Below are 14,658 nucleotides of genomic sequence, written 5' to 3'. Positions count from 1 at the left end.
GATTATAGAAAGAATTTCTAAGGTATCTTCCAGATCATGATTCTGTGACTCTTAAAAATTACATTTGTCTTTCATCTGTATAATGAAATACTGTCTTGTGAAATGCTGCATGATTTTATTAGACAATTCCTGTAAATAACTGTCATCTGAATCAGAATTTTTGTACTGGAAGAGACATATTATTCGTCAAATTGCCAAAGCATAGAGCAGGATTAACTTGAACAAATATTTTCCCCAAGGAAACTCAGCAGGGATTGTCTGTGTGCACGTGTGAGTAAGCAGGCACCCAGCAATGTATGTGGGGGTGGTGGTGATGGGATCCGAGGGTATGATAGCTAAGCTGTTCAAGGCTGTTACACTCCTGTTATATTTTGTTAGTAATGTAATTTGAATATAAAGTTTGGACATAATGTTAGGTCCAAAAGATAATCTAAAATGATAAAAATTGAGAAATATTTTGGGAACGTTTTGATGTAAAAATTTTTTTTGAGGTAAAAGAATGACTTTGTATGGGCATATTAAGTGAAACAGCAAGTACTAATTACAAATATAAAAACTTTCCAGAGTTCTTTTAAAATAAATACTTCAAAATAAATTACTCAAATACGTTAAGCATTTATAGAAAATACATAAAGACAATGTTCTGCTTATTAGCTTTTTTCTTAATGCTTCAAAAAAGGCATTCATAATTTTACTTTTAGCACATCATTGTTTTCAGTTAATGGTATTTCAAAATAGTACTCAAGTAAAAATAAATGACAAAATAGGTCCTCTAAAGTTTTGTGTGATACTAGTTTAATAGGATTTCTTATAACTTTGTAATAATACACATTCTCAGAGTCCAACTATTAAAATATTCATAGTTCAAATGGCCAGGCGCAGTGGCTCATGCCTGTAATCCCAGCACTTTGGGAGGCTGAGGAAGCTGGATCACCTGAGGTCAAGAGTTCAAGACCAGCCGGGCCAACATGGTGAAACCCCGTCCCTACTAAAAATACAAAAATTAGCTGGGAACGATGGCGTGTGCCTGTAATCCCAGCTACTTGGGAGGCTGAGGCAGGAGAATCGCTTGAGCCCAGGAGAGGAGGTGGAGGTTGCAATGAGCCGAGATTGTGCCATTGTACTCCAACCTGGGAGACAGAGCAAGGCTCCGTCTCAAAAAAAAAAAAAAAAAAAAAAAGAAAAGAAAAGAAAAAAATTTGTAGCTTAAACAAGCTAAATTTAACTTATAGTTTGATAATATTATAAAAATGAGAAATGGAGAAACTGTCCTTAAAAGAAAACCCCATTTATCACTGCCAATTATTTTGAAGAAGTTGCTTACTGTGTCATAGATTCTGAGCCTAGTCTGAAGTCCTGGGACTTGTTCTTATTGATTGATTGCTGTGGAAGAAGAGGAAAAACAAGTAATAAGTAAAAAATGAGAAAAGACAACACAGTCAATATTCACATGCTGGAAACCCACCAACTTCCTGAATGGGGAGAGAATACACCTGTTCTGAACAGGAATGTCTATCAGGACAATATATTTGCTCCCATGAAAAACCAAGGAAGCAGTCCTCCAGAGAGTTTAAGCACTCTTTATAAGTAAAGTCAGCTTTCAGGTATGTGACAAAAAAAAAAAAGAAAAGAAAAGAAAAGAAAAATTCAGTTGTGAATCAGTTTAAATTAATCTCCCAATACAATGTGGTATACTACTTAAGCTCTAAATATATCTTTCAGCCTGTATCTTTCCTTCATATTCTTTATAGTATACTCTATATTTTCAGAGTAATACACATTGAGCTGTATGCAAGATTTTGAATTTGAAAACTCTTTAAATCTACAAAATGTGCTCAGTATATCTTGTTTTATTAACGGCACCTTCATGAGAAAAACAATAAGCACTTTCAAGGGTACCAAATTATAACCTGAATGTTGGATACTTCCTTTAGAATCTGAAACATTAACTTCAAATTATACTGAGGGAAATAGAGTTTGATATGATATATAGTATTCTATAAATCAACCTAATGTTGCTATAAAATGAATTGCAATTTTTTTTAGAGATAATCACATGTTATGGAAAGGATCCGTTAAACATTCACAAAGAAAATACGAATTGTTATTATGTTGAAGTTCAATAATATACAAATGAAGGGGATATACCATATGTTCCTAATTTTTTCAGTAATCCAGAAAACATAAAAACAAAATGAAATGAAAGAAAAGGAATACAACCTTCTCTTTCAGTCTTGTTTGAGTAACTGCTTTCCCGGTGTTATCTCTACTGAAGCTTGTTTGGCCTTTTTAGATTTCCTTCTTCACAATCAGATTTCTGCAAGATCATTCTTCAGCAAGATTTGGCACTATCTTTAAACAAGCATTACTTTTCTTACAGATTTCAAGAGGATATTATGCTTTTCTGGACCACAATTATATGACTAGTACTGCTAACTGTATAGCTTTAAGTCAAGCATAATAAAAACAAGAATTGAAGAGCAAGAAGACTTTGTGGTAAAAGGTGAGTGTTGTAACAGGTGACCCAGTTTGGTAGAACAACAAAAGTACCCATGACATCTTGATTTTTCTCCACCAGTGGAATTGCTCTGACTCAGTTAAAACGTGTTTGGGAAAAAAGTCCACATACACAGGAAATCTCAGATTCAACTACTAATTCAGACTGCCTTCATCCAATAAAGCAATAAGCAAAGAAAATCATCAAAACCTCAGAAAGCACCATCATAACAGAAATTATCCTGTTTCTTTCTAGACTTGTGAAATAAATTCTAAACACAGCAATCAAATTAAATGTGAAATGTTTTATTCTTTTCTTTTTTTTAGGGATGGGGTCATGCTTCGCTGCTCAGGGTGGAGTACAGTAGTATGATCACAGCTCACTGCAGCCTTGAACTCCTGGGCTCAAGCAATCCTCCCATCTCAGCCTTCTGAGTTGCTGGGGTTACAGGTGTGCACTTCCATGTCCAGCTATTCTTTACAAGGTCTCGGTATCATTTTTATCTCTTTGCCCATGGCAAGACCAGCATCTTACCATTAATATAAGTATATATGAAACTTGATAAAACTTTTCAAAAAATAACATAAGGGCTCTAATCCAAAATTCCCATCAATTTGAACCTATTCCAGAGGTTGAGAGGAGAGAAGTCACACTGAACTATATATCAGCGTTAAGCCAATGTTACTTTTAATTATTTTTTGTTATCCTGAAAAATGAGTAACAATATGTTGCCATGTGCAGGTCTTGCCAATTCTGCTAAGTTTGTTCATGTGAAATGGATGCTGTGACATCCTCAGAAAGTTTGTCTTAGGTATGTTAAACATCGCCCCTGCCATCTTTCCTACTGCGTATTCCTACTGCGTATTCCTGGGATACCCAAATCCTTTTTAATGATGCAGAGGCAGCTTAGCCTGTGTTCAAATTATATGACTCCTAAGTTAATACGGGGTCCACATTACAAAGTTTTAAAACTTACTTGAAAAGGACACTTAACTAGGACCAATATTTCACTTCTAAACACCTTTACTCACTCATTCCTTGGTCTCAGCAGCAGCATGTCATATGGGTAGTTACTCATGGAGGCAGAAGCGGGGGGAGGAAGGAGGTGTCTCTGTGAGCTGTTTTGTTTTATTTTACCTTTAAACAAAAAAGCCCCCAAGGCTGGTGTGCAATCAGCCTGCAAATACCCCCCACCATCGACAAGGCCAAGGAACATGACTGCCTTTCCTTCCATACACACTTCTCAAACAAAGTCTTATGACTTTGTTTCCTCTTCATGGATACCGTTGACTTAGAGAGGAGGGGATGAAGACAGGAAAATGAGCAGAGCAAAAGTGATGAGTGAAAGGACCTGAATCTAGAGATCCTTGCTTTCCAAACCCTCACAACTTGTTAGTGATGCTTTTAAATTTAAATGCAATGAGAGTTAACATAAAATAAATGATTAATGGAATGATGAAATGCTTCCACTGATTACGTGGAAATTTATAAGGAAGGAAACAACTCATAGATAGCTTTGTAAAAGAGAAATGGGCTACACAAACAGTTCCCCCAAATATTTTTATAAACTTGAAGAATGAATATAAAATTGGGTTAATGTTCAATCAATGTATGTTGCATCTAGCACACAAGACTTAAATAAGGCAAATTTATGATACAGTATAGTTCTATTTTTACATGCTGCTTATATACCTCATTATAGATATACCTTTTCCACATAATTTCATAGTTTGTTTATATCTACTTTGTAGGAATTTTTTAAAAAAGGATGCAAGAGAGGAAAAACAACTAGGGTTGGTGGTTCAATTCTTGCCTTGGTTCTGTCATTAACTCTATGTGGCCTGAGTAAACCACTTAGCCTCTCTTGGGGTCTTTTTTTTTCACCTGAAAGTGGGTGGGGGTTCAAAATAAAAACATAAGCATCATAGCACCATTCTCTTATTTTACAGACCAGGAAATGGAGGCCCAGAGTTACCAAGGACACAGAAGTAGTGTGAAGTTTATACTAGTGTTTTTCAAACTGATTTAAGGGCAAAACTATTTTCAATACAATTTTATTTGAAAGGCTCATGTGTAAATATGTGAAATAAGAATTACTCTGGGTGAAGGCCGGGCGCGGTGGCTCAAGCCTGTAATCCCAGCACTTTGGGAGGCTGAGACGGGCAGATCACAAGGTCAGGAGATCGAGACCATCCTGGCTAACACGGTGAAACCGTCTCTACTAAAAATACAAAAAAAAAAACTAGCCGGGCGAGGTGGTGGTGCCTGTAGTCCCAGCTACTCGGGAGACTGAGGTAGGAGAATGGCGTGAACCCGGGAGGCGGAGCTTGCAGTGAGCTGAGATCCGGCCACTGCACTCCCAGCCTGGGTGACAGAGCGAGACTCCGTCTCAAAAAAAAAAAAAAAAAAAAAAAAAGAATTACTCTGGGTGAAACTAGGTTTGCATGGCCTGGCACCCTCTGCTTCCCAACCCTATGCCCCCAGATCCCTGAGGAATAGGGCCCTATAGATGGCAGTTTACAAACTACTGGAGTATACAAGCTCTACGCAAGACTAGAAAGGTTTCTTTTATTGCCACAATTCTGTTTCCAGGAGCACAATTTAATGATTTTAAATATTCACATAAGTTTGAAATTTTCTTTGACTTTAGAATGTATGTATGTATATATTTGTTTATTCACTTACTTTCTAATTTGAGACAGGATCTCGCTCTGTCGCTCAGGCTGGAGTGCAGTGGCGTGGTCATAGCTCACTGTGGCCTCGACCTCCTGGGCTCAGGCCAACCTGTGGCCTCAGTCTCTTGAGTAGCAGGGACTACAGGTGTATGCCATCATGTCTGACTAACTTTTTTTGATTTTTTAGTTGAGATGAGGTTTCACGATATTGTCTGGATTAGTCTTAAACTCCTGGCCTCAAGTGATCCTCCTGCCCCAGCTTCCCAAAGTGCTAGAATTATGGGCATGAGCCACCATGCCTGGCCTGATTTCAAAATTACTGATAATGTATCTGGTTTACTTGATGTTAAATCCTCCAATTATAATGCTCTTCCTTAAGGGAAAAATTCTTCTGTATTAAGATGCAGCTTCTAGAAGCATACTGTAACAAAAAATGAAGACCGCTGGGTGTGGTGGCTCACACCTGTAATGCCAGCACTTTGGGAGACCAAGGCAGGCAGATCACAAGGTCAGGAGTCCAAAACCAGCCTGGCCAACATGGTGAAATCCCGGTCTCTACTAAAAATGCAAAAATTAGCCGGGTGTGGTGGCGGGCACCTGTAATCCCAGTTACTCGGGAGGCTGAGGCAGAGGTTGCAGTGAGCCAAGATTATGCCACTGCACTCCAACCTGGGAGACAGAGCGAGATTCCATCTCCAAAAAGTGAAGACCATCCTGAACACAATTTGTAGTTTTGGATACTAATTGTGCCAATTAAAAACTGTATCAAATACTTATCTGTGGGGCAGCATAATTAGGAGGGTGTTTTGGAAGATAAGGCAAAAATAGGTGAGAAAATCTATTTAATCTTTGAGGGGTGAGACCTAGATAAAAACTTACGAGATTCAGACTTTATAGACAAATATGGAGCCAACTAAGATTTATGCACTGGTAAGTCACATGATTTGTTTTCTATTTTAGGAAAGTATCTTCAGGAGGCAGGTAAAAGATGCAATGAAGACTGAAGAATGGGAGAATGGATACTGTTACCAGCAGAGACCAGAAGGCTGTATATCAGGCAGTGGCTGTTACACAGAAATATTCTTCCCAAGTTCCTTCCCTTCAGTTCACTCTAAAAAAGATGGCATTCCTTAAGGCCCTGTCTTCTACCTTTTATCATTTTCATTCTTGACACTCCTCTATTCCCATGGATTCAGATATCAAGTTTTCTTCAGAACGTAACAACTTAGCAATGGTTAGTTTTCAGCAAACCAAGTTTAAACACAGCAATTTTTCTGAAAATATACTTGGATCCATAAATTTTAATCAAAACTATCTTGCAAATCTGAGTTTTCAGCAAATCTCTCCTGAGCCTCATAGATGTCTGCAAGGTATCTGCAATTGGCTGTTGCAGGTGCTATGAACTTCACATGTCTCAAATGGAAGTCCTTCCTATATTATTACACACGGAGATGTTTCAATTAGAAAGTCAGATGTCTTTTCCTTCACATGGATTTAGTCATCAATTCCTAGCTCCTTATTATTTTTGGCTTGAATTATTGCAACAGCCACTTCTGGTCTTATTTCTTTCAGTAGGCTTTTCCCAGTCTTTTCAGAGCTTCTAGAATGAGCTTTTGAAACAACCAATATGATCATGTCATCCCCTTGCTTTAAATACTTTGATGGCTCCTTACTACCTTCAGGATAAAATTCAGCTCCTTAACACGCCAGGCAAGGACCTCCTCAATCCTGTCTACTTGTTCAGGTCCAGCTTTTTCTGCTTTCAACCTTGTGTCCTAAGCTGCAGCCATTATGAAACATTTCTGGCCAGAGTAGGCTTTTCCACATGCTGTTTCTAATGCATCAAATGAATCCTTCCGCCTACCCAGCCCCTCTTAAAACCTAATTCATCCACTTCTCACCACACGGCCTCATAGTTTCCCTTCACTGTCCTTTTATTGCTTTTATGTTTCGCTTTGTGACTCTTTGATTAAAGTTACTTTCACTGGTTAGACTGTAAGTTCCATAAGTGCAAGGACTATTTTTGTTTTATTGACCATTATACCATCCAGGCTCTCTTCTACCACAGTGCACGGAAAACCAGCAGGCACTCAAAGTATGTGTCAAATGAATAAATAAAAATTTCAATGCTGGTTGGTGAGTGGGGATGGGGATCACTGATTGAGTAAGGACCAGAAGAATGTGAGACAGGAAAATGACCAAAAGCACAACTGGAGAGGTCTGCCATAGAAAGGAAAAGCAGTTCCTTCTCTGATACCTGAAAACAGCTGCAGGAGGGTAAAATTACAGAAATACAGAGAAAGCAGGGATGAAAATGTGAGGGGATTCATATTATACGGCCTCTCTTCAAGAAAGCAGAAGACCAAGTCAACTTGGAGTAAGAAATGAGCAGCTTGAGTGAGAAATGTGGACATTGTATTCTGACCTGTTGCTATAGAGAATGGGGTAGAGTCAGTAGGGAAGAACAAAAAAGATGACCAAGACCATGGGCCTCGCTGAGGTAGGTAATCACAAATCTCATGAAGAGACAGTGTCAATACAATTCTGTAATTTTTAAAAAGCTATGATTAAATACCAGAGTAGAAGTGAGAAAAATGGGCAACTGGTTGTGCCCCCACCAGTCCTGGGCACTAGTGAAAGAAATGGACCACTAAATGTCCCCCTACCAGGCCTGGGGATTGGTGAGACAAGTGATACACTCCAAGCACTGCTGATGCATCTGGCATCATATTGCTAAATAATCCTGCTTTTATTTCCTAGTGGTCTGAGAGGTCTGGTTTGAGAAGAATGAAAACTGATTGCAGATAACCACGGAGGCAAGAAGCACCAGAAGGCACCCCCTTTCTTAGAATTCCTGCAAACTGAAGGGTCATTTGGGTTACCCACTTCCTCTTTTGGGACTAAACTATTTCCTAATCTCTTATCACTAGGGAATAGTTCTTCCCAAACTAGGTCACCAAAATACAGTGGTGTGTAAGAGGTGGCTGCTTAAAAACGCCTATAACAATGGGGAAGCGGTAAGAGAGGTAAAAAGAGAAAAGACTCATTAAGTACAAAAAAATTCAAATAAAAGAGTAATAAAAGCAAATTTGTTCCAATATGTTGAAACATCTTTTATTGTATGCATGGCTTGCCTGAATAAAAGACACACTTAAATAAGAAAAAGTTCTTCCCTTTTTATGTACCTAAAGGGGAACCATATTAAAATGAGAGACCAATATGACCCATTACTGTGACTGCTAAGTAATTATAAAAATATTAGCATACAGTTGATTTTCCATAGTTTATGAAAAGATTAGCATATGGTTAACTTCTGAAGCAAAGGAAATTAACATTAGTCAATAGGTATCTAAATTTAATTATTAGACATTTTATATATACTCACCACTTTGAGTTTCACAAAGCTGAATATATCTTTATGTAAAATTCTTATTTTTAAGTGGGGTAGTCTATAGCTCATATACCACTGCTCATATACTTCAGTTAATGGAATAATTTCATTATTCCAGTAGGCAAAATTACAGTAAGCAAAATTTCATTACAGGATCTTAAAATGAAAAGTTTTTTATTTTACACTTGTGTTTTTTCCTTTAATTACAATATTCATTTTGTAATTTATATATATTATATATAAAAATTAAAATAGAGCAGTTCTCAACTGGAGAGTAAGGAGTGATTCTGACTCCCAGGGAAATCTGGCCGTGTCTGAAAGACATTTTTGTTTGTCACAAGTGGGAAGAGGTGCGTCTGGCATCTAGTGGACAGAGGACAACAATGGCACTAACCATGTTATAATGCACAACATATTCCCAACGACAAAGAATTATCCAGCCCCAAATGCCAATAGTGCCGAGGTTGAGAAACCCTAGAATAGCATGGTTGACAAAACAAGAGGACAGCAGAGTTAGGGTGACAGAGAATAACATCTTTCACATTTTAGATCTGTAACAGACTTTTAGAGGGATGTTACTGATATTTAGGTTAACCTTCCGTTTTTTTTTTTTTTTTTTTTTTTTTTTGTGACACAGAGTCCTGCTCTGTTGCCCAGACTTGAGTGCAGTGGCACGATCACTGCTCACTGCAGCCTCATCCTCTCAGGCTGAAGCAATCCTCCCACCTCAGCCTCCCAAGTAGCTGGGACTACAGATGCAGAGTACCATGCCTGGATAATTTTTGTATGTTTTGTAGAGATGGGGTTTCACCATGTTGCCCAGGCCAGTCTTGAACTCCTGAGCTCAAGCGATCCATCCACCTTGGCCTCCCAAAATGCTGGGATTAAAAGCATGAGCCCCTGTGCCCTGCTGAACCTCTGAAAAATATCGTGAAGAGCAAATATGTTACCTGATAAAAACAACCCTTAGAATTTGAGAATTTACAGTATTCCCTAAACTAAGTTTTAATGGAAGATCTGTGTAAGAAAAAATGAGATGTGGCAGAGGCTGAGCTCAGAGACTCAAATCAACTACATAAGGAGTGGGTTGCTAAACAGAAAAGCAATTCATCCCTAGATTATTCTGTGAAACTTTCAATTAACGAGAATTTAGGAAGATATTGAGGAAATGACACATTCCCTAAACCTTGTTTTGAAGTGAAACTACAGGGGGATTCTCTCATGTTCCCTTCATTTCAGAACCACTGGCAATTCTCTAGGTCCTGCCTTCAGACTGGATACACTGAGAAGATAAGCAGCCTGCAGGGTCTCACCTTGTAGAGAGTTAAGAGGGTCCTGGAAACATGGAGAGCACTTGCCCAAAGTGGCAAGAAACAGGGCTGTTGTGGGGGAGGAGACAAAGCAGGGGCGGAGGTACACATGTCAAACACAATGGCAGAGGCACAGGAGTAAAAGAAGCAGTGAAAGGAGTTGCCAGACTTCAAGAGAATCAAGGCCTTCTAAGTTCCGTTCCGAGTAGGAGAGAGTTTCTATTAATTTCTGGAGGCTTTGAGAGTCCTCTGTGTAGGTCATTTCGGGACTCTACTTTTGGGAGTGGAATCTGTGGGTGTGAGGTAAATGTAACTCACACAGGCTTTGCTGTTACATCATTGGGATACCATCCACCTTCTTTTTTTTTTTTTGAGACGGAGTCTCGCTCTGTTACCCAGGGTGGAGTGCAGTGGCCAGATCTCAGCTCACTGCAAGCTACGCCTCCCGGGTTCACGCCATTCTCCTGCCTCAGCCTCCCGAGTAGCTGGGACTACAGGCGCCGCCACCTCGCCCGGCTAGTTTTTTGTATTTTTAGTAGAGACGGGGTTCCACCGTGTTAGCCAGGGTGGTCTCGATCTCCTGACCTCGTGATCCGCCCGTCTCGGCCTCCCAAAGTGCTGGGATTACAGGCTTGAGCCACCGCGCCCGGCCCCATCCACCTTCTTTATGGGACACTTATCTCTCTAGACTCCACAATAATACATATTTTTCAAATGCAAATAACATTTATATGAAATTAATACTTTTTTCTCAAAACAGGTGTTATAAATTATTGAAACAAATTATGGGGAAAGAAAAAACATATTAGTGCTATCTGCATTGAAATTCTTCATGGGACACAAATAAGCACTTTAGTGTTCTTTTTTTTTTGAGACGGAGTTTTGCTCTTGTTGCCCAGGCTGGAGTGCAATGGCGCGATCTCAGCTCACCGTAACCTCTGCCTCCTGGGATCAAGTGATTCTCTTGCCTCAGCCTCCCGAGTAGCTGGGATTACAGGCGTGGGCCACCATGCCCAGCTAATTTTGTATTTTTAGTAGAGACAGGGTTTCTCCATGTTGGTCAGGTTGGTCTTGAACTCCTGACCTCAGGTGATCCACCTGCCTTCGCCTCCCAAAGGGCTGGGATTACAGGTGTGAGCCACCGCGCCCGGCCGCATTTTAGTTTTAACTTACTTATAAGGTAAGATTTCAGGTCAGTTTCATCACTATCCTTGATGTATACAAAGTTAGTTTTGATTCAGTTCTCTTCAGATAAAGAAAGAAAACTTCAAATATTACAAAAAGTTTAAAGCAAATCCAAGCATAAATTAATTTTATTAAATATAATAGAGATAAATCACTGTATTTTCTTTGATGAACAGAATTACTAAAGTAAAAAAATACAAATTGATATTATTCTTTAGCAATAGAAAAGAAGCAACAATTACGACCATATTTCCAAAGATTTAGTGTATATTAACTAACTACTGGCTATTTGGAAAAACTTTCACCATAACAAAAATCAGCACTGTGTATTATAAATTTGTTGTTGGACTTAAGATAATAATAAATCATATTATTCCTATGATTAACAATAATTCAGGTTCATTCCTGGTACAGGGACCAATAAATGGAAAAAAATTTTCTCTATAAAGTGATGTTTGAAAATAGTGTTATACAGCACAATTATTAGATACTTTGAAGACTAAGAAAAACACATGCTCATTGAGGGCAATCTACTTATTGCCTACCATTTTTCTGAGAGGCTGACAGATTCACCATTAAAAATACAAAAAATTAGCTGGGTGTGGTGGTGGGCGCCTGTAACCCCAGCTACTCCGGAGGCTGAGGCAGAGAACTGCTTAAACCTGGACGGGCGGAGGTTGCCGTGAGCCAAGATTGCACCACTGCACTCCAGCCTGGGCGACAGAGCGAGACTTCGTCTCAAAAAAAAAAAAAATTTTGCGTGTGTGTGTTTGGCTGGAAGAGGAACTACCATGAAGTTATCTAATGTTTTTGGGTTCTCTGTTCTTGTTTTGAACTAGGCAAGAAAGCAGCTATTCCTGAACATAGCTAGAGTATACATTTTGGTTTAGAAGCGTCTATCCTTTGGAATTAAGCTAGCATGCTCTTATTGACTCTACATGCTTAATAAAATAATGAAAAAATAAAGACACTCCTCTGCTCACGTGAAGATTAGCTATAATAGATATTTTTATAATTATCTTGAATAGCAAAACCAATAACTATTAATTTAATGAATTTTTAGAGAAAAATATAAGCAAAAATAACAGTAATTTCTCCACAGTTTCAAAAATAATCTAACATTTCTGTGCCTACTTATTACTGTACATCTAGCATTTATATAAAAACATACTTGACTGTATTAATGTTGAAACACTAATAGAAGGTAAACAGTACTTTCTTGCTTTGGGTTTTGTTTTAGGAGATCGAGACCATCCTGGCTAACACGGTGAAACCCCGTCTCTACTAAAAAAAATACAAAAAGCTAGCCGGGCGAGGTGGTGGGCGCCTGTAGTCCCAGCTACTTGGGAGGCTGAGGCAGGAGAATGGCGTAAACCCGGGAGGCGGAGCTTGCAGTGAGCTGAGATCCGGCCACTGCACTCCAGCCTGGGCGACAGAGCAGACTCTGTCTCAAAAAAAAAAAAAAAAAAAAAAAAAAAAAGAAATAACAAAGAAAAAAGAAAATAGGATTTTTGGGAGTTTAATTCCTAAAACAGATTTTAGGAATTAAAAAAAGAAAACTGGGTATTTTGGTACCTAAAAATGGTTAAAAAATAGGATGGTCTCTGCTAATAAGAAAAGAGGCCAGGAGTGATGGCTCACACTTGTAATTGCAGCACTTTGGGAGGCCGAGGCGGGCAGATCACTTGAGGCTAGGAGTTTGAGATGAGCCTGGCCAATATGATGAAATCCCATCTCTACTAAAAGTACAAACATTAGCAGGGCGTGGTGGCCCACACCTGTAGTCTGAGCTACTCGGGAGGCTGAGGCAGGAGAATCACTTGAACCGGGGAGGCAGAGGTTGCAGTGAGCTGGGATCCCGCCACTGCACTCCATCCTGGGTAGCAGGGTGAGACTCCATCTCAAAAAAAAAAAAAGATGTTGAAGATATATTGAAAAAAGAAAAAGCAGAATCTTAAGTATGATCCTAGTTTCATAAACATAAAAAATAGACAAAGACATGTCTATATATGCAAGAACATTTTTGTAAGCATGCACAAGAAACAGAATGAGCATAAATACCAGCAGGACAGAAGATTCATTTTTCATTTTATACTATACTGGTTAAAATTTTAAAACTATGGCTCTTTTTCCGGCTGGAACCATGGAGGGTGCAGAAGAGAAGAAGAAGAAGGCTCCTGCTGTGCCAGAAACCCTTAAGAAAAAGCGAAGGAATTTCGCAGAGCTGAAGATCAAGCGCCTGAGAAAGAAGTTTGCCCAAAAGATGCTTTGAAAGGCAAGGAGGAAGCTTATCCATGAAAAAGCGAAGCACTATCACAAGGAATATAGGCAGATGTACAGAACTGAAATTCGAATGGCGAGGATGGCAAGAAAAGCTGGCAACTTCTATGTACCTGCTGAACCCAAATTGGCGTTTGTCATCAGGATCAGAGGTATCAATGGCGTGAGCCCAAAGGTCCGAAAGGTATTGCAGCTTCTTCGCCTTCGTCAAATCTTCAATGGAACCTTTGTGAAGCTCAACAAGGCTTCGATTAACATGCTGAGGATTGTAGAACCACATATTGCATGGGGGTACCCCAATCTGAAGTCAGTAAATGAGCTAATCTACAAGCGTAGTTATGGCAAAATCAATAAGAAGCGAATTGCTTTGACAGATAATGCTTTGATTGCTCGATCTCTTGGTAAATATGGCATCATCTGCATGGAGGATCTGATTCATGAGATCTATACTGTTGGAAAACGCTTCAAAGAGGCAAATAACTTCCTGTGGCCTTTCAAATTATCTTCTCCATGAGGTGGAATGAAGAAAAAGACCACCCATTTTGTAGAAGGTGGAGATGCTGGCAACAGGGAGGACCAGATCAACAGGCTTATTAGAAGAATGAACTAAGGTGTCTACCATGATTATTTTTCGAGTCTCGTCAGCTTAATAAACAGTACCTGCTGTCAAAATGAAATACATTGTTGTATTTGTGATTTTTTTTGTTGTTAGCCTGCCTCTGTCTTCCCGTAACTACTGTGGTAAGTCCCATTTTGTGCAAAATCAGGGTTGAGTCTGTGAAAAACATCTCTCTTAGGTTTTTAAAAGGCTTTTCTCTGCAAAAGATTTTGTTTTTAACTGTGCTGAGTGATTCAAAATGGGTTTATTCTAAGTCTGTTTCACAAGCATTTGTACATAATTTGTAGGTACGGTAATCCAACTTTGGTTTATGGAAAAAATTGAATTCAGTTTCTAAAATTTATTTCTTGGGCCTTCGCTTGTTTATAAACTACCATATAAATGTGTTTTTCTTTTGCCTTTCAAAAAACAAAAACAAAAAAAAACTATGAACATACATTATTTTTTACAGTAGAACAACTCTAATAATTAAAAAAATTTTAGTAATAACTTTCCTCCCCAAATAAATGGATCATACAGGTTAATACTTAGGCTAGCAAAAATAAAAAGGCTAAAAAACAAAAAAAGTCCCAAAATACAAAAAATAGAACAAAGTTTGTCAGCACTACTTGTTTTCGAAGCTTCTGATTTTCTCTCCTTCCTGATAGCACCTATATTCTCTCTTCTATTAGATGCAATTTGTAGCACACCTTGGTAAAAAC

At 38.7% G+C, this 14,658-nt stretch overlaps 1 protein-coding gene and 1 pseudogene across 10 annotated transcripts in view; one reads left to right on the top strand and one right to left on the bottom strand.

Moving 5' to 3' along the window:
- Positions 1-14,658, bottom strand: part of AHI1 (Abelson helper integration site 1) — a 229,087-nt gene that overhangs the window by 16,787 nt on the left and 197,642 nt on the right. For all 9 annotated transcript variants that reach the window (XR_004442955.1, XR_004442957.1, XM_033235379.1 and 6 more), the window contains one exon: positions 1,325-1,383. Coding sequence is in view for 6 of the 9 variants with exons in the window: in XM_033235379.1 (XP_033091270.1) it covers positions 1,325-1,383 (59 nt within the window). In the remaining 3 variants the exon portion in view is untranslated. Of the gene's footprint in view, positions 1-1,324; positions 1,384-14,658 lie in introns of those variants that run through there.
- Positions 13,180-14,010, top strand: LOC117097492 (annotated as a pseudogene). The gene has a single exon (XR_004442958.1). The product of XR_004442958.1 is annotated as a 60S ribosomal protein L7-like (transcript).

The sequence above is a fragment of the Trachypithecus francoisi genome, unplaced genomic scaffold (assembly GCF_009764315.1).
Source record: "Trachypithecus francoisi isolate TF-2019V2 unplaced genomic scaffold, Tfra_2.0 Lachesis_group15, whole genome shotgun sequence".
NCBI classification, from domain to species: Eukaryota; Metazoa; Chordata; class Mammalia; order Primates; family Cercopithecidae; genus Trachypithecus; species Trachypithecus francoisi.
The sequence above is the reverse complement of the archived record's forward strand: the minus strand, read 5'-3'. Positions and strand labels throughout refer to the sequence as shown.